Consider the following 19748-nt stretch of genomic DNA (forward strand, 5'->3'; position numbering starts at 1 on the left):
TATTTAAATAGTTAGATATTCTAATTGACAAGAATTTAAAAATGATGATCGAAATGAAAAATAAATATAATTAGATGGTCACTCGTATAATTTATCCTAAAAAATAAGTGGCCAGATCAAGACATGACGATTTATTACACGAATCTGGAGGTTGTTTTGGAACACAAAAATGTTTGAGCATCCGTCCAAAACAAATAGCGTAAGCAATGACAAAATCACGGCACATGTGGGATGTCCACACCCACCCACTTCAGTTCGATGTCCTCCACGTGTCCCCCATCACCCTTACGTTCATTCTAGAACCACTCTCCCTGCCACGTGTCCCCTTCACCCTCTTATAAATTCATCGCTCTCCCTTACGTTTTAAGTTTCAATGGCCGCCACAGCATAGGTTAGATAATAAAAAGAAGCGAAAAGTTGCGGGTGTGGGAAAAAAATCTGAAGCTAATAAAAAGAAATGACTGCGGCGGAGTTACAGTTACAGCTGCCAGCTGGTTTCCGGTTCCATCCAACGGACGAGGAGCTTGTGATGCACTATCTCTGCCGTAAATGTGCGTCGCAGTCGATCGCCGTCCCTGTTATAGCCGAACTCGACCTTTACCAATTCAATCCTTGGGATCTGCCGGGTAAGTTCTTCTTTCTCTCTTTGATTTCTCTTAGTCCTTGCATTTTTTTTACTGTCTAAATTTATTCGATTTTTTTTGGATTTACAGATTTGGCGTTGTACGGAGAGAAAGAATGGTATTTCTTTTCGCCAAGGGACAGGAAATATCCGAACGGTTCAAGGCCGAACCGTGCTGCCGGGTCTGGCTATTGGAAGGCGACCGGGGCTGATAAGCCGATTGGGAAACCGAAACCGGTCGGTATTAAAAAAGCTTTGGTGTTTTACTCCGGGAAAGCTCCGAAAGGAGAGAAAACTAATTGGATTATGCATGAATATCGGTTAGCCAACGTTGACCGCTCGGTTCGCAAGAAGAACAGCCTAAGGGTATAATTCAAACACTTGCTCTCGTCACTGGCTGAAAATTTAGCGGTAAACAAGAGATTCACATGCATGATAAGAGTTTGGACCGGGAACGTGTAGGTCTAAATGACCTTTTTAGCCTCGTCATACTTGAAAATTACGCAACGTGGTCCATCATATATTCATATAATTAATTATTTAAATAAATAAATATTTAAGTTCATCGAATTTAGACAATAAATTATTTCTTTATTGATTTATTTTGCAGTTAGACGATTGGGTGCTCTGCCGGATTTACAACAAGAAAGGGAGCGTTAAGAAGCAAGCCAGCACGACGGAGTTTGAGGACAAGAAGCAAGCCAGCGTGACGGAGTTTGAGGACAAGAAACCGGATATTTGGACACTCGGCAAGGATATGTGCGGTATGCCGCCGGCTTCGATGGTGACGGGTAGCGATTACATGTGCTTCGACTCGTCGGAATCGGTGCCGAGATTTCACACGGACTCCAGCTGCTCGGAGCACGTGGTGTTGCCGGAGTTCCCAACCGAGGTTCAAAGCATGCCTAAATGGAAGGACGAATTGGGAAGTACTGGCAACAAAAACGCCCTTGATTCTCTTTATAATTACCTCGATGCCACTCTGGATATTGGATTTCCTTCACAGATGCAGGGTAATAATAATCAGCTGTCGCCGCTCCAGGATATGTTTATGTACCTGCAGAAGCCGTTTTAAAGGGGGAAATTGTGGATGTTGAGATTGAAGAAATACTATGGTGCTTTGGCGTATTTGTTCGGTAACACGAGACTAAAAGTCCATGAGTGTACCGGTGGGCGTGCGCGTAGATAAATGGTTAAAATATGGAATTCGGTAGATCGAATTTGACGATTTCATCATTTTCATTTAAATATAATAATATTTTAGTCGGTATATTTTTTATATTCCTTTTTACATTAATAAATTAAATATTATTCAATTCAAAAAAATAAATTAAATATTATTTAAAATTATATAATACGTTTATAATATTATTTTATAAAAATTTAAAGAAATTTTCCATAGAAGTATGATGTCAAACTTCTATGGAGCCAATGAATTGATGAAAAGAAAAAAATAATAATATAAGAGCAAATTGAGTGAAATAAAAAAAATATTAAGGAACTAAATCGTAAAAATAGAAATTAAAGTTCTTACAATGATTGGAAAATATATTGAAAAATAAATTTAAAACAAAAAAGTAATTAAAGAATTTAAAAAATGAAAGATTAAATCAAATTATTTGCTTAAAGCTAAAGGCCAAGAATAGTTACTTTTATTGATAGTAAATTTTTATTTGTATAGAAACTTTGTAACTTTAAATAGATCCATCACCTTCCGCCGCACTCGTGTTTGAAGATCTGCTTTTATCCCCCGTCTCTTTGTGTGTAACGAAAGAACTCTATACAAATCCAATCACATTTTCATCGCTTAATATGTGTAACAATACGCACATTAAGCAATTCAATCACCTATGCTACCCGCATTCTTCGTTTTCGATAAAATACTCGTTTCTGAGATTCGTTTTCGATAAAGTACTCGTTTCTGAGATATTCGAACACGATCAATACAAAAACATGATCCTCCAACCATATAAAATAAAGTTTCACCACCTCAAGTACATGTAACGAATACAAGACAACCAGAGTGATGCATTTTCCATACTTAAATTCTAGTGTCGAACTTGTATACCTTGTATCGAACGTTTATTACCGTCTCTACATATGATAGTATGGAGTCTTTTACCGTCGTTCCGCCCCAACTTTTACTACTTTTTTCTTTCTTCAGAACCTTGTGTTTAAGGATAATTCTCGTCCACGATACCGAAATTTGTTGCATATGGTTGTCGAAAATCTTCATTGTAATTGCTGTCAAAACTGTTACTGCAAAGACAAAGAATTACAGAAAACGGGGTGAGAAAATGATAAATGCAATTACAAAGAAGTAAATGCTAAGAGAATGGAAGGGTTCAGGACTATGGAAGTCTATCGCAATCGGCTGATATCCACCCAATCCGCTGCTTCTCATTGTCGTAAACAACCATTTTCCCTATCATTGAGATGTCTGAGGAGTGAAAAAAAAAAAGATCAAATGAGGAAGAGTTCGATAATAGAAGATCCTGAAAAAGGCGAAAAGTGATTCTTCTATTATTTCTCACCTCCAATTATGTTGAAGTCTCCCAATCCTGCTTCCGTGCCGTTCAAGATTCCAAAGCAAGCATTGCCTTCTTCCTGGGAACGGAATAGCACGATAGAACTGTCGTTACACCTGCGTTCGCTTGTATCATATTGAAGGAAAATCCTAGATTTTGTGCTTACCGTGACAATAAGATACGCTTCCGGCTGTAATTCTAGCTGAACAGTCGGGGTCTCTGTAAAGCTCAATGTCAAGGTGCTGAAATAGTTCTTGACATCATGAACCGTTTTAAACGGTTTTGTTCCTTTCCAGCAGATTGGGAGAGCTTTATCCTCAACTGTATCCAACAGCTTCCCATTTAAGCCTCCCCTTACCTGAAACATGAAGTACAAGATCCGTTCCTTAAGCAAAGCTTAAAGATTACTCTCAATAGGGGAATACTCAACTCGTTTACTTACCAGATCGAGTACAGCTTCATAAGCTCGGAAGTTGAAGTAAGTGTAGGAACTCCCACTGTCAAAAACTAGTTTAAGGTCCTTTATACCAGTTGGCTTTCCGTCAAAAAAGACTTCTGCTGGACTCGACAAATAATTTTTACTGCAACAAAATGATCAAGGAAGCATAGATGAGAAAAAAATGTTAACGGTATCAGGAGTCACTAAAACTTAGTACTTACGAGTTGGCTGACATTGGCATCCAAGGCATTTTGGAAGGGACAAGATCGTCTCCTATGAACAAAAATCCTCCACCTTTCCCACTTAAACAATGGCCTATTACGTTTCTCGTGAGATCAAAGCTTTGCAGCTGGGACAATAAGCTTGCTTTGCCATTGCTAAGCCCAAGGACTCCAGCTCCTAGAGGATTGTATGGACTGGGATTTTTAATATCATAAGCACATCTGTAAACAAAGGATAATAAAATACGATATTGGTCAGAGGAAATGTGACTTCCGCAGCCATTTCAACATATCAGGAAATTATATTCATTAATAGTACCGGAACCATAGCCAAAACTGAAAATTAAGGTTTATAATTGAGGTAGTGTGTGAAAAATACACACCCAAAAGTCAAACGCAGACGGGCGAGAGAGCCATTCATAAATCTAAGAGAAAAGACATCAGAAACCACCACGCCAAGAACCGAACCATGATCAAAATAATCGATCTCGAAATCACACTGGTCATCTGGTTTCTCGCATCTAGGACTATCAGGGAAGTGAACCACACTGCAGGCAGGATGGCCACAGCTGACAAGGATGTGTTTTTGGGGCTTGTAAAGATGATCAATCGTCTACAAAGACAAGGGCATAACAAGACATAGTTCAGGCCTTCAGGGCATGATAGCAATCGAAGTCTGCAGAAAACATTACCTTAGTGCAACCGGTACAAGGCGCATCGCATTGGACCCAAGTGAGATCACTGCCCGTATCGATATCGAACTCGAAAACCTTGGGTGGATTGCCTATGGTAAGAGATATGGAATAGTACCTGAACAAAGCATGAATTCCATGATTTTAGACAAACAGGGCAACTATTTTTCAATGGAACTACACTCTCATAGACCCTAAGATCAAATTCAGAAAAATTACAAGGATTCTTCCAAAAATTAATATAATCATTAAATCAAGAACGATTTATCATCAAATGGTACTAAGATTTCCCGGTGGAAAGCAAGACTAAGAAGAGAAATCAATAAAGAATCCCATTCAGGTAATAAAACAAACAACAAATAAACATGAATAAACAAACTTCACATTTCTAAGAAAAAGAACTTACCCAAGAGGATAAACATTCCCAGTGACAGGAAAAAGAAAAGATGAAAGGAACCCAGTACGACCCTTAGGATGGGTTGACCTTTTGTTTTGGGATTGCTGACTGGCAGCCGAGGAACAAGATGATAAATTTGTAGACAATACAAGGAAGAACATCATCATCATCATCATCCATGGCACTGTTGCTTTCCTTTTCTTATTTTCCATCTTTTGCTGAGCAAATCCTTTTTAAAAATCGACAGAAAGTTGGATTCTTGGGAATCTGACAAAGCTAAGAAAAAAAAGGCTTTTTGTTTGGATTAAAATGGAAAGATTTGTGAAGAAGCAAAGGGTATAGGGAACAGCTAAAATAAAGGATATTAATTTCGGGGTTTTGGTGAGTTTGCAACTTCGTACAGCTTCCACGTTGCGTTTCATAAAAAATATTCATTTTTTTACAGACAGAACAAAATGATTTTCGGAAATTTTGATAAAAAAATGTTAGATTATGTTATTTGTTCCTTTATTACGTGTGAGTTTCAGAATTATTTTCTACATTTTAATTTAGCATCTTAGTCCCTGTTTTTTTTCCTTCTAAATTTTAAAATTTTGATTATAATTTAAATAATGATAATTAAATCTTTTAAATAATGTTATGTTATTGCTCATTGTACTATACATAAGCTAGATATTTAGTTTAATGCTCTCAAATTTAATAATTTTAATCCATGCAATTTAATTGTCTTATATAAATATATATAGATTAGTTATCAAAATATTTTGATTTCTTTTATACTCTCATAAATATATTATCTTCAAAATATAAACTTCGATAAATATTATTATAATTTTATATTATATTTGATTTATTAAATAACATTACATTATAAAAAATAAATGAATATATATGTATATCTTATATGATTAGCGAAAATAAAAAATTTAGAATCATTTTGCACCATAATATTATAAATAATTAGAATTAGAATATCAAAACTAGAACCACTCGATACGATTAAAAAAACTCAAATAAAATTTAGGTCATAAAATACGACTAGTCAACTTAATTAATTCGAACTTTTTTACTCGAATGTTCATCCCCAATGACACTGGCATCTCTTTATTCCAAAACAATGTAAAAGGTGCCTATGATGGAAGTTGAATTAAAATGATTGAAACATTTCATTTTCATGCATGATAGCTTTGTTGCCTTTTGAGTTTTGAGTGATGGATGAGTGTTGGAATAGTCGTATCTATTAAAATTTTATAATTTTATATATTCTATTTTTTTTAAAATTTCATATTGTTAACATAAAAATCTTGAGTTAACACAACAATGGAGCTTGGACAAGTTCAGATATGAAATGAGTTTAGATTCAAAAAGTTTATTTATTTAATTTATTGGCATAAAAGTTCGTATAGCATATTACAAGAGAAGATTAGAAAAATCAGCCAAACTTGGGAGTACAATCCTCATAAGCCCATCCGATCCTCTGATTCGCGTTATCGTATATCATCACTGTGCCTTGCAGTGAAATATCTGTACAGGAAAACAAGGCCGAGTTAACAAGAGACTCAACTCGTTGAGTCACAGTAATAATGAAGACACCCTCTTAGTCTTACCTCCAATGACATTGACTGTTCCTAGTCCCACTTCAGTGCCATTCAAAATCCCCAGGCAAACATTCCCTTGTTCCTGAGAAACATCAGCTTGTCACATTCAATTCTCCGAATCGGTCGTTTTCGATTTCTCCTAGACGGTTTTCGGAGGTACTTACAGTGATGACGAGATAAGCTTGGGGTGATAGTTGTAGCTGAATGTTACCTATAAAACTCAATGCCAATGTTCCGAAATAGTTCTGAACATCGGCCACGGATCTGAACGGCCTGCTGCCTTTCCAGCAGATTGGAAGTGCTCTATCTTTCACCTCTTGTACTGGCTTTCCGCTCAGATCTTTCCTTATCTCATTAAGCACGGATCCATAAACTCTCGAATTCAAGTACGTGTAGGTCGATCCGGTGTCGAAGATAACATGAAGGCCCTTGATGCCAGTAGGCTTCCCATTGAACAGTACTTCCGCTGGACCTAATGAATAATGTTTACTGAAATTGAAAGGAACATGCTTTAAGAGATAACATGCATGGGGTTGTTAAAGAAGGTTAAGTGGAGATAATGATTTGATTGTGGCTCACTCGGATGAACTTTGTGGCATAGGTGTCCAAGTCATTCCGGATTTAGGGATGAAATCAGCTCCAAAGAACATGTACCCTCCTTTATCATTGAAGCAATGGCCCAGAATGTTTTCTGCTACTCCCATGGTACTCAATTGTGCCGAGATGCTCGGTTTACTCCTGCTAAGTCTGATGACTCCGGCGGTGGGAGGAGGAGGGTGAGTACCACTGCTACGTATACCGTATCCACAACTGCCAACACGGTAGATTTTATCAGTTCGATATAAGAATTGACAGAACCCGGAGTTCAATCACATGGTCATTTCGAAATATCTACCCGAAGGCCAAAGGAGGACGGGAAATTGTTCCATTGACGAGACGTAGGGGGAAGGTATCCGAGACGACAACGCCGGAAACCGAAACTTGATCGGCATATTCAACCTGGAAGCTGCATTTGTCAGTAGGGTTCTTGCATGGAGGTGGATTCGGAGAGTGGACAGCGGCACATATGGGTTCCTTGCAAAGCACGTAATTGTTCTTCTCTGGTTTGTAACGCCGGTCGCGAGGCTGTTAAAAGGCCGAAGATCAAATGCATCAATCATCGTAACAACCAAGCAATCCAAATCATCGTAATCGTATGATCATAGTAAAACAATTCACCAGGGTGCAGCCAACACAAGGAGCATCACACTGGACCCAAGCGAGGTCGCTGCCGGTATCGATATCGAGCTGAAATTGCTTAGGCGGGTTGCCAATCTCAGCTGTCACATAATAATACCTGATGGAAACAGAAACTCCATGAATTATCAGAGGACAATTTGCAAAGAAATAATGAATGAAGAGAGAAAGAAAGGAGTACCCAAGAGGATAGACATTGCCAGAAACAGGAAGATAAACAGATGAGCCAAAACTATTAACAGCCGTTGGATGGAGAGTGGATCTATTAACGATTGCTGCAAAACAGACATGTAAAGATGAACAAAGAACAACATGGAAGATCAACACTTTGATCATCAATGTCAGTTTCTGAACAGACATTTCAACTTTGAGGATTCAAAGAAAAATGAAAAATTTGTTTGCCAGAAACAAAAGAATGGATTTTTAGGAATCAGAGAGCAAAGGGGTACTTAATCAACTATTTGAAAACACTGAGAAATTCGTGAGGTGACTTCCTTGGGGGCTCTTGGATTTATAGGCGAGCTCTTTTTAGTTTCTTCTGTTTTTAATATAATTTATTCTTTGTTGCTGAATTTAAATTTTTAAAAATAAAAAGATGGCCACACGATTTTGATCACCCATTATTAAAAAATTAATTATGATGTTTATATGTTATCATAAGATAATACCACAATATTATTAAAAAAATAAAAATATCACATCAATAGTTATATTAATTTTTTAACGATAAATAATTAAAATTTAACATTAGATGTCATTTAAAAAAATTGAACGACTAAAATAAAATAAAATAATAGTAGGGTGTAATTTATTCTAAAAAAGATTTAGAAAGGAAAACCAAGGGAGTATTTAAAAAGGGATAAGGAATCTTTACAGACTAGAGTAGTAAGAAACTAAGAATAAAGTGGAAAATATTCTTTGTTTTTTCAAAATTAAGTTGGTTTAATTTTTATTCATTAATAATTAAGTTTATTTAATTTAAAAATTTTCATGACTGGTCGAGAGAAATCCTAGAAATATTGTCCCTTAAATCATTAATTAATATTAATAATAAATTTTTATTTCTAGAATTTTATACTTTGTTAAAGTATGATAAAAATGTCTTGAATGAACAATTTACACGCTCAATTAGCAAAGAATTATATGTACTAAATATTGATATTATACATATGAGTGTAAATGAATAAAGTGTTTGATAAATTATTCACGAATCGTTTGTGTTCATTTATTAAGTTAAATAAATTAGTATGAATAAAAATTTTATGTTCATTTAATAAATGAACAAACATAAATAGACGTGTGTTCGTCCGTGTTCATTCGTTTGTCTTCACGAACAAGTTCATTTATTGGCTCGTTTATAAGCTTGTTTATCGAATTGTTTATTGGATCGTTTACAAGCTCGTTAGTCAACTTGTTTATAAGCTTATTTACTCTATTTTCATTTTATTTTTTTACATTTTAAATATTGGTGAAGGTAAGGACTCAATTGAACATAATGTGATCCTTGGAGTTCAAACTATAAAACCTAAGGAATTTAAGGACTAATTATATAATTTAACAAGTTTCTTTGGTTTGCAAATAAAAGGGTAAAAAGAGAGTTTTGATTTCTAAACAATAAACGAACGTTTCTCAAATGTTAAATGAACATGCTCACGAATGTTATACAAATAAACACGAACCCCTTAAAAAATAAACAAGCAAATATAGATATAATTTTATTGTGCACGAGGGTATGTTTGATTGTTATATAAAAACCCTAGCTAAAGTCATTGACGGGGTATGTTTGGATGCTGAGAAAAATGTGTGAAATGGGAGGGAAAAAGATGGGTTAAACGTGGATTGCATTAATAGAATTTATAAACATATGCGATTAAACTTGTTGAATTATTTTTGAATTAGAATCCAATGGATCTGGAAAAGGGTACTTCCTCGCCAAGTTTCAAAACGATCAAGACTATGAACGCGTCCATGCCGAGGGACCTTGGATCATTAATTATGGTCAATATCTGACTGTCCAACCATGGATAAGGAATTTTAGCACCTCCGAGGATTTCCCCTCCACCGTTATAGCATGGATTCGTTTCACAGGCCTGCCGGAATATATGTTTAAAAAAAAGATTCTAACTTGCATCGGTAATCTTATTGGCAGGGTCACCAAAGTGGATTTATGCAAAGAAGCGAGTAACAGAAGGCGGTTTGCGAGAGTGGCAATGTTCATTGACCTCAAGAAGCCGCTTATGTATCGAATCTGGGTAGGAAATAAACTTCAAGCGGTGGAGCATTGTAATACCTCAAGCCCTGGGTTAATAGTTCGGGATGACACCCGAAACCTTTAATCCGAGCTCAAAAAGGTCTCTTAAATTTATTGGATAGAAATTAAGAATTGGGCTTGATTTGGCCCAGATGTTGAATTTATAGAGTGAACGCAAATAAAATTTAAAATGAACGGTATCAATAAAATAAATAACTAATATATTCAAATTTCAGAACATAGAATCATTTATTCTAGACAACTCTTACATCCTCCTCTTAATAGAAATATAAAATTTATGAGAAAACAATACCTATAAAATATAAAACCTAGATACCAAGTCATTAATCTCAAAATTCTTAAATGTAAAACTGAATTTCAAAACATAATTTGTCATTTTCAAATAAAATCTTAAAAGACACAATTGATCAATAATATCTTTTATTTTAATTAATAATTTCTTTTTCAAATACTAACCAAACGTATTACATGAAATAAATAATTGATTATAATTCATTTAAAAATATTTTTTTAAAAATGATTTTTTTAATAATCTAAGAGATTATAGGTGATAACACCTGTTTCAAAAGCTCTTAATGATTTTTTTGTCAATCAGTTCACCCAATTATTTAAATGCAATCAATCATGTCATTTTCGTTAACGTTTAACGGAAGTGTTGATTTGGCAATTAATAAAATTAGTATAATAACACATTTGATCCTCAATATTTATATATTCTTTCAATTTGGTCATAATTTTAATTTAATTTGAAAAATTAATCTCTAATTAGATGGTGACATGTGTCACTACGAGATTGAAAAATATTTTATTAATTGTAATTATTTATAATCAGTAACAATTGAGTACAAATCAAAGCCTTGCTGTAAATTATGGGTAAATGCCGCCAACATTAGCCAACAGTTTGGGAAAAGCAATGAAACTTGAACTGATAAAATTGAAACTTGAACACTGTTTGGTCGTCAAAAAACAAAATTAAAGAAGCTTCAAGGGTTTCGTAGTTTTCTTCCTCGGGCTGACATGAAACTTGAGATCATTACTTTATCTTAAATATATTATCTCATATTTTGTTTAATAATTTGTTTTGATTTCATTGCTGGTTGTTTGTGAAATGAAGCTTTGAAGTGAATGATGTTTTGATTGTCTACAGTTTGTTTCAGCTTCTGCAATCGTTGTTTGAATAAGAAGACTTTCTTTTTCTTTAATCTCTTAAAATAATAAAAGTAAAAATTATGGAAAATAACCTTTAGATTTTTAATTAATTTTGGGACTGGTTATAATCTTCTCATATATATATATTTAAAATACTTCTATTAAAATCCCAAGTTTGAATCCCTTTAAAATCATGTTAGTTTCTTTCTTTTTTTTTTTATCTGCCATTAGTTAGATTAATTGTTTTCAATATTTTGTATTAAATAAGGTGGTGATATGATTAGATACAAAATAAAATAAATTAAATAATTAAAATTAATAAATTATCTTTCAATCTCGTAGTGACACATGTCACCATTTAATTGGAGATTAAACTTATTAAATTAAATTAAAATTATGACCAAATTAAAAGAATATATAGATATTGAAGATCAAATGTGTGATTATACTAATGTTATTAACTGATACATAAACACTTCCATTAAATGTTAACGACAAGTGGTCTGATTGAATGCATTTAAATAGTTGGGTGACTTGATTGACAAAAATTAAAACATAGTTGGGTGACCTTTAGATTTTTAAATAATTTATAATTATACATTGAGTCTTTTAGAATTTATAATTTATTATAAATTAAATTAATGATGCTCATTGTTAGTTGTGTTCAACTGTGTTTGTCGAGCATTGTAGAATTTTCCTATATTTTATAAGTATTGTTCTCTCATAAATTTTATATTTCTATTAAACAACCAATGTAAGGGTTGTTTAGAATAGGTGGGTGGTTATTCTAAAATTTGATTTTTTTTTATATTATTTATTTATTTATTTATTTATTTATTTTATTGATTCTGCTCACAATCACTTTAAAATTTGATTTGTGTCCACCCATGTGAAAAAAATATATGTTATTGATATATAGGCTTAATTATAAAATAAGTGCTCAAACTAAACCTCTTGTCCTAAATAGCTGCCCAAACTTTTTTTTGAATCATCCAGCAGTCCAACATTATAAATACTACCACTTTAGGTGCCTCGATCGCAACAATTGTTAAATTCTGCCATTAAAGGACACATGTCACATTTGATTAATTTTAAAACTATTTTAAATTAAAAAATTAAAATTCTATTTAGAAAACCCAAACATTCCAAAACACTTTAAAAACCCAAAACTTTGAAAACCTCAATTCCAACCCTTAAATCTACGTCGATCGTCGTCCTTTACTGTTGATGAAGATCCACCGACCTCACCTCCACTTGATGAACGATAAGCCTATGAAATTGCGACTAATCGACATAGGGGTGCTTATCAAGATAGTCAATTGCGAGTTGGGCAGTGCTCGACTCATGCTCGTTAAAAAAAATTGTCACTTGACTCGACTCGACTCGTTGCTCGTTAAGCTCATTAAAATTTTGCTCTACTAGTGCTCATTAAAAAAACTTGTTGCTCAACTCGTTCTTGTTGAACTTGTTGCTTACCTCGTTGCTAGCTAACCTCACCAGAAATTTTATGTTATTTTTTAACTATAGGTAAAATTTACTAATACTATATAGAGCTTAATAGAGACATAAATTAATAAATTTAAACAAAAAATTATCAAAAAAGTTTATGAGACAAATTAAAAGTCTAAAATCTAAAATAATAATCTATTAATACATTAAAATAATAATTAGTGTTTGATTTTTGGGTATATTAAAATAATAATTTTTAACTAATAATTTAGTATTTTTATTATTTATTAAAAAATTAATAGATTAGTCATTTATCATCTTTTTATCATCTATTAGTAAATTAGTAATTTTTTGAATGAAACAAAATTTTAAGATAACTACTAAAACATTATAAAAAATTATTAACGTGTTACTCGCGAACTTATCGAGTTGAGTTGTGTAACATCCTAAACCTGATTGGGCGTAAAGTGCCACATTGGATTGCCGAGACAACCACTGACTTTCAAAATATGTTCATTTTCATTACAAAACATACTGAATGGTACCATAATAGACGTAAATAATAGTTATAAAAAAATTCTGTAAATCGGAGCTCCGTGACACACTTTAAAAACCAAAATAATACATACTCAAAGTTAGATAAACCAAATACATGAGTAAGATTCTATGAATACGAATGTCCACTAAAATTACAGTACAATACTCTGAGGGAGATGCTGGAAGTTCTATTGTGACGGTGCTCCACAAATTACCCAAGCTAAAAACCTGCGAACGAAAACATCTAAACGTTGAGCTTAAAAAACCAAGCAGTATACTTGCTAATCTAGAGCACCATTATGGGGTTTCATAAACACAAGCATGCTAAAGACATGATACTAAGTAGTATGTACATGCACAAATGCTACCAACTTAAGGTTAAACTGTATCATTAAAGTAGAAGTCCCATGCTTTCCCTAATTTTCTACTAAGGGCCTCGCAATAAGTATCTCTAAAGGGTGTCTAACGATAATGACTGTAACTGCTATGCATTATCTGAATGTGACCCTGATGCTATTATGCATTATCTGAATGTGACACTAACACTACTGTGTATTATCTAAATATAACACTAACACTGTTGTGCATTATCTGAATACAACACTAATACATCTATCTATTCAACACTGACACTGCTATGTATCATCTGAATGCAACAAACTACTATTATCTAGTCAAACATAGCCATCAGATACTAATTAGCTGAGGGAACCAAGTAGTCACATTGCCTCGGTAAAATTCCCATTTAGTTGTTGAATGATCTACTGGTCTCACATAGCAATCAGGTAGAACATGGAGGGTAACTCGGTCATCGCATAACAATCGATACAATTTTAGTTCAACTAAAGAATTGCTTAATCTCACAACAATCATGCCAAGCTTTAGGAATTTCTACTGTATTGGATTGATGTGACTGTACATGCATATATGAGGGCCCAAAGGCCACACAACACTGACAATGCCCCACTAGGGTAAGTAAGGTCGCCTAACTACACACTAATGCAACTTGACACACTAAAGTGAAGTCATCCCCTTACTAACTGCTATCTTTCTTGTTCTCTTATCTAGAACTTTATGCAAGGATTTATTAGTCTGTTACTTATGTTAGTTTACTAAGCTGCTCAATTATGGTCATTCATTACTTTAGGTGTTTTAGTCATTTTTGTCTCTAAAGAAGTCTCCACGCGTTTCGTGATTTTATGACAATTATTGATTTTGCTACCCATTGGTTGTATTACTTGTTAGTCTGATATCTAACTCAGGTTCATTTCTGAGTAGCGACACTTTAATCGCTCTTATTGTACTTCTCCTCAATATCCATTGAATTGGAGGGATAACTTATACTTCCTCGGTTTACTAACGTCCTCATAGCACACGATTATGCTATTACGCAATTTGACTTACTTATCGTACCGTTTATCAGTACATCCTCTGTAAGGATCATCGTTCTTAATTATTTGGTACGCGATCGACTGAAGATACTTGGATGTATTACGCTTAATATGGCTACTTTGATTGTAACCCACTCTTACGAGTGTTTCTAGGCATCTTTGATCATTTATGTCTTCCACGGACTAAGTTCCACCATTACAAATAATCCTTAACTCTTATGGGTCTTAATGAGGTCCAATCTAACCATCCAAATGGGTAGTACTATATTTCTAGTGTCGATACTCTAGGGTCAAGTATAAATACCCTTTATGAGTAGTAATAAAAATGGCTTATATTTGTCAAAAAGTGGCCCAATATCGGTACCAGGTACCCTCAGTATCGATACTGTAGGGGCAATATCGATATTATCGATACTTCATGCTAAAATTACCCAAAATTCGTCCCAGTTCATCCAATATCGATCTTGTTCTTCTAGTATCAATACTCGAACCCAAAAATAGGCTCTAAAAACACTAAAAAAATATCCTAAAGTTCTTAGTTTGGTTTCTAATCTTGTACCAAAGCTTTAGGAAGTTTCTTATAGTCATAAAGTACCATAAAAACACATGTTTCACTCTAAAAAGGCCATCTAATCATGTAATCAAGCATAAACCCTAAAATGATATAGTATTCAAATCTTAACAAATATTCATGCTTATGAAAGCCTTAACACCACAAAAGATTAGAAATACACTACCTTGATGTTAGAAACCCGAAATGAATCTCCTTTAGCCAACCAACACTCTCCTCTATGACTTGGATGATAAAACCCTCACTTTCTCTAGCAAAAATAATAACCCAAAGCCTGAATTTTTAAAACTAGGTTGCTAGAGGGATTATGGACGTATTTGAAGCTTAAAAGAACATAAAATGTTCTCAAGAACTTACCTTTGAGCTAGGCACTTGGAGAAGAAATGGGAGAAGGAAATGAGAAGAAATAAAATGAAAGTAGGAGATAAAGGAAGTTAAAGCTCTCATTTTTTAAATGAGAAAATTATATTGTTAGTCTATCCTCATCTTTTTAATATGAAAAAATCCCTTTTTTATGACCAATCAGGCCTAATTCTAACCCAATTAAGCACAAACTCGGCCTAGCGACTTTAATTATGAATTCCACGAGGTCCACAAACCTCTCGGGTAAAATCAAAACTATTAGCCCAAAATTTGAGATATTACAAGTTGGATTTTTCTCAACTTAACTCGTTAAGGTCTCGAGTCAAGCTCAAGTTCGAGTCAAGCTCAACATGACTTAAAGTTTTATCGAGTTTTGTCCAAGTCGAGTTTGAGCTGCTCACAAGCTACTCAACTCATTAAGCACCCCTAAATTGACGTGTATATCCCAACGAACCCAACACTACAAATTACGACCCCACGCGATCCTGATAGCCAATCAATGGCAAGTATGGTGGCGTATGACTAGGAAGATGGCAAGGAAGAAGTCGACAATGATAGTCGTGGCCGATAAAGATAACGTTGGTGGGCTAGGGATTTAGGGTTTTAGGGATTCAAGGTTTTTTTTGTAATTTAAGATAAATTAAGGTTTGTTATAAATATAATAATATTTTTAATTTTTTTTTTCAAAATTACCAAAATGAGACATGTGTCAATTAACAAAGAAATTTAACGGCAATTATAACTCGGGCACTTAAAGTGGTAACGTTTGTAACGTTTATAACGTTAGACACCTGAATGATTCGAAAAAAAATTAAGCACCTATTTAAAACAAGAGGTATAATTTAGACACTTATTTTATAATTAAGCCTAATATATAAGTGCTTATCCTAAAAATATTTATGATATATAATATGTGGATTATCAATTTTAGACATTCTCTATATATTCTAATGAAATATATGATATAAAATACTAAAAAAATATCAATTATTGAGATTTAATTAAGGGATAGACTATTTTTAAGACTTATTTTGAAGAGTCTGAAAATTACTTAGTAAAACAAAATGAACTTAATTAGTAATGAACAAATATATCAATTCAATTTAGGGAAAAAAATAAAATGAATATATTTTTTTTCATTTTTTTCTCACTTTGAAATTACCATATCCCTAAAGATTCCTTCAACCTTTCTAAATTCTCTATCAATCATTCTCTCTTTTTAATTTTTTTATTCTTAAAAATTATATGAACAAAAAGTTAAATATTTTGTAAGTTATTAATAATGTGTTGCAAAAGTAATTTAATATTCATCCCATTAATATAATCTGATAAGGATTATCTAAATCTAATTGGAATTTTTATAAAAATAATAAAATAATTTATAATATTATAATTTGATGATATCCCACGTATAGCATGTGTCACTAAAACTAATAATGCTACACATGCATGCATGCATGTATACATATATAAAAACTTAAATTTAGAATAAATTAAAACTTACTTACTTTAATTAAAGTAATAATTGATCTTAGTCCAAAAGCACATTTCAAAAACAGCAACAGTGTCTGAACTCTAAAGTCAAAATTACATGTCCTAATTCACTAAATAAAAGTAACAATAGAAAGATAACTAAATTTAATTATTATTAGAGTAAACTATCTATTTAGCCATCAGATTATTAGACTGATTCTATTTTGGCCAATAAATAGTTAATTTTGTCAATTAGATTATTTGGGTTTTATTTTAATGTCATTCAAATCAATGGTAGTTGAAAACTTGTTAGAGACGATGATATGATAATAATTTTATTTTTAAAATTTATATATTCTATTAATTTGGTTTTAGTTTAAAAATAATTCAACAATTTAGTCACATATATTTATAGATTTTATTAATGTGATCCATCATCACCATCCTTGTTAATCACTGCAAATTTATTTCACCATCCAGAAATAAAATGAATTGCATCACCAATCATGCAAAAAGAAAAAATCTATCTTTAGGAAAACAAAGCCAAACCTAGAAAAAAATGATTTCCTTCCCAAATTTAACCCATCTTTTCCCCTTCCATTTCACACATTTTTCTCAGCATCCAAACATACCCGTCAATGACTTTAGCTAGGGTTTTGATATAACTACCAAACATACCCCTCGTGCATAATTAGGAGGGTAAATGAATAGAATTTGAACGAATAAAATTGTATCTATGTTTGCTTGTTTATTTTTAAAGGTGTTTGTGTTCGTTCATTTAAGGTTTGTGAATATGTTCATTAACCTTATGTTCAATTTAGTCCTTACCTTCACCAATATTTAAAATGTAAAAAATAAAAAGAAAATGGAAATCGAGTAAAGAAGCTTATAAACCAGTTGATTAACGAGCTTATAAATGAGTTAATAAACAACCGATAAACAAGCTTATAAATAAGCCAATAAACGAGTTATTCGTGTAGATAAACGAACAAACACACATCTATTCGTGTTCGTTCATTTATTAAATGAACATAAAAAATTTGTTCATACTAATTTATTTAGTTTAAAAATGGACATAAACGAATCTCATACAAACAATTCATGAACAATTTGTCGAACATTTTATTCATTTACGCCCATACGTAAATGTATTTTTTGCGCATTAGAATGTGTGAATTCTTCATTCGAATATATTTTTTAACATACTTTAACAAAGTATCAAATTCTAGAAATTAAATTTTTATTATTAAAATTTCATTAATGTTTTAAGGGACGATATTTCTATGATTTCTCTCAACCAGTCATGAAATTTTTTAAATTAAAATAAACTTAGTTATTATTGAATAAAAATTAAAGCAACTTAAGTTTGAAAAAACAAAGAATAATTTCCACTTTATTCTTACTGCTCTAGAGTCGAAAAGTTTCCTTACTACTTTTTTTAAATACTCGGGTTTCCTTTCTAAATCTTTTTAGGATAAATTACACCCAACTGTCACTTTTATTTTATTTTAGTTATTTAATTATATTTTTTAAAATTATATATAATTGTTAGGTTTTAGTTTTATTTTATTCACTCACATTTAAAAAATTAATAGAAATGTTGATGTGACATTTTTATTTTTTTAATGATATCGTGATATTATCTTATGATGACACATTAACGTCATAGTCAATTGTGGAACAACATGTGAACAAAATAAAACAAAAATGTAACATTAAGTATAAATTAAAAAGAAAATATGATGATCAAAATAAAACAAAATTAAAGAAGAGTGATAGTCCGTATACAAATCGTGTAGTTTACCCATCTTTTTATTATTAAAAAATAAACTTCAGCAACAAGAATATCTGATTCCTAAAATTCAATTCTTCTGTTTCTGGCAAACAATTTTTTTTTCCGATTTTCTTTGAATCCTCTAAGTTGAAATGTCTGATCAGAAACTAAAACAAGCAACATTGATGACCAAAGTGTTAATCTTCCATGTTGTTCTTTGTTCATCTTTACATGTATGTTTTCCAGCAATCGTTAATATATCCACTGCCATCCAACGGCTGTTAATAGTTTTGGCTCATTTGTTTATCTTCCTGTTTCTGGCAATATCTATCCTCTTGGGCACTCCTTAATTTATATATTATTAGTTTTATATCATTATACACGATTTTCTATTTGCACCCATATAAAATATTTCATCTATGTGTTGGAGATCTTAGAATTAATGAACTGAATCTTCTTCCTTATTTTTAGGAGTTAACCTAGTGTAAATATGTCTCTAATTGTAGTTCCTAATTTTTAAGGACACTTTCGTATTTTTTGTACTAATCCTTCCTTTAAAGTTGTAATATGTTGTTAGAGAAATATCAGAATCATTATTTTTCTCATCAGTTAATGTCATCAAAGCTATAGGGATTTTCTTATCCATTCTACTTCTTTAGTTTCCTCCCATGTATTGTTTTTCTATCATGACAAACACTGGAAATATTTATGATTCTGAGACTTCACAAGTAACTCATAATGTCAATCAAGCACTATCGAATAGTGATGTTAATTCGTCCCTCACAATCACTAATCACCGATTGGATGGGAAGAATTATTACAGTGGTCCCAATCGGTACTCATGGTGATTCGAGGCCGTAGGAAACTAGGATATATCAGTGGCGAAATTCCACGTCCTTCCCTTATTGATCCTACGTATGCTACGTGGGAACTAAATAATTATATTATCATGGAATGGCTGATCAACTCCATGGAGAGTCACATAAGCCGAACCTACCTCTTATTCAAGACTACAAAAGAAATGTGGGATGCATTC

General features: G+C 32.6%; 3 protein-coding genes across 5 annotated transcripts; 1 reads left to right on the plus strand and 2 right to left on the minus strand.

Moving 5' to 3' along the window:
* The first annotated feature begins 389 nt into the window (after positions 1–389).
* LOC120155929 (NAC domain-containing protein 2-like) lies at positions 390–1719 on the plus strand. 2 transcript variants are annotated; one of them, XM_039167382.1, is made up of 4 exons: positions 393–626; positions 714–988; positions 1233–1326; positions 1369–1719. In XM_039167382.1, exons 1-4 carry the CDS (start codon positions 458–460, stop codon positions 1695–1697), a joined length of 867 nt encoding a protein of 288 aa, XP_039023313.1. In that variant the 5' UTR covers positions 393–457; the 3' UTR covers positions 1698–1719. The 2 variants fall into 2 exon arrangements, with proteins under 2 accessions (XP_039023312.1, XP_039023313.1); XM_039167381.1 differs by having other exon boundaries at positions 390–626; positions 1233–1719.
* Positions 1720–2568: 849 nt separating this feature from the next.
* Positions 2569–5377, minus strand: LOC120155928 (aspartic proteinase Asp1-like). Of its 2 annotated transcripts, XM_039167379.1 has the most exons (9): positions 4909–5377; positions 4503–4620; positions 4194–4423; positions 3811–4032; positions 3593–3731; positions 3317–3508; positions 3157–3229; positions 2975–3062; positions 2569–2881 (listed from the first exon to the last, which is right to left on the minus strand). In XM_039167379.1, the coding sequence occupies exons 1-9, from the start codon at positions 5109–5111 to the stop codon at positions 2797–2799; spliced, it is 1350 nt and encodes a 449-aa protein (XP_039023310.1). In that variant the 5' UTR covers positions 5112–5377; the 3' UTR covers positions 2569–2796. The 2 variants fall into 2 exon arrangements, with proteins under 2 accessions (XP_039023310.1, XP_039023311.1); XM_039167380.1 differs by lacking the exon at positions 2569–2881 and having other exon boundaries at positions 2974–3062.
* An 893-nt stretch (positions 5378–6270) lies between these two features.
* On the minus strand, positions 6271–8093 carry LOC120155918 (aspartic proteinase Asp1-like). The gene is made up of 7 exons (XM_039167373.1): positions 7915–8093; positions 7716–7833; positions 7393–7622; positions 7077–7307; positions 6662–6986; positions 6507–6579; positions 6271–6423 (listed from the first exon to the last, which is right to left on the minus strand). The coding sequence occupies exons 1-7, from the start codon at positions 8091–8093 to the stop codon at positions 6332–6334; spliced, it is 1248 nt and encodes a 415-aa protein (XP_039023304.1). The 3' UTR covers positions 6271–6331.
* Positions 8094–19748: the final 11655 nt, after the last annotated feature.

Source organism: Hibiscus syriacus, unplaced genomic scaffold (genome assembly GCF_006381635.1).
Source record: "Hibiscus syriacus cultivar Baekdansim isolate YM2019G1 unplaced genomic scaffold, ASM638163v2 tig00111208_pilon, whole genome shotgun sequence".
Taxonomy (NCBI): domain Eukaryota; kingdom Viridiplantae; phylum Streptophyta; class Magnoliopsida; order Malvales; family Malvaceae; genus Hibiscus; species Hibiscus syriacus.

Coding starts and splice junctions, on each gene's coding strand:
- LOC120155928 (XM_039167379.1), bottom strand. CDS start 5,111: ATGGAAAATAAGAAAAGGAAAGCAACAGTGCCATGGATGATGATGATG. Junction 4,621..4,908: donor GGGAATGTTTATCCTCTTGG/GTAAGTTCTTTT, acceptor TGCTTTGTTCAG/GTACTATTCCATATCTCTTA. Junction 4,033..4,193: donor CGTCTGCGTTTGACTTTTGG/GTGTGTATTTTT, acceptor CTTTGTTTACAG/ATGTGCTTATGATATTAAAA.
- LOC120155929 (XM_039167381.1), top strand. CDS start 458: ATGACTGCGGCGGAGTTACAGTTACAGCTGCCAGCTGGTTTCCGGTTC. Junction 627..713: donor CAATCCTTGGGATCTGCCGG/GTAAGTTCTTCT, acceptor TTGGATTTACAG/ATTTGGCGTTGTACGGAGAG. Junction 989..1,232: donor GCAAGAAGAACAGCCTAAGG/GTATAATTCAAA, acceptor TTTATTTTGCAG/TTAGACGATTGGGTGCTCTG.
- LOC120155918 (XM_039167373.1), bottom strand. CDS start 8,093: ATGTCTGTTCAGAAACTGACATTGATGATCAAAGTGTTGATCTTCCAT. Junction 7,834..7,914: donor GGCAATGTCTATCCTCTTGG/GTACTCCTTTCT, acceptor TGTTTCCATCAG/GTATTATTATGTGACAGCTG. Junction 6,580..6,661: donor AAGCTTATCTCGTCATCACT/GTAAGTACCTCC, acceptor GATGTTTCTCAG/GAACAAGGGAATGTTTGCCT.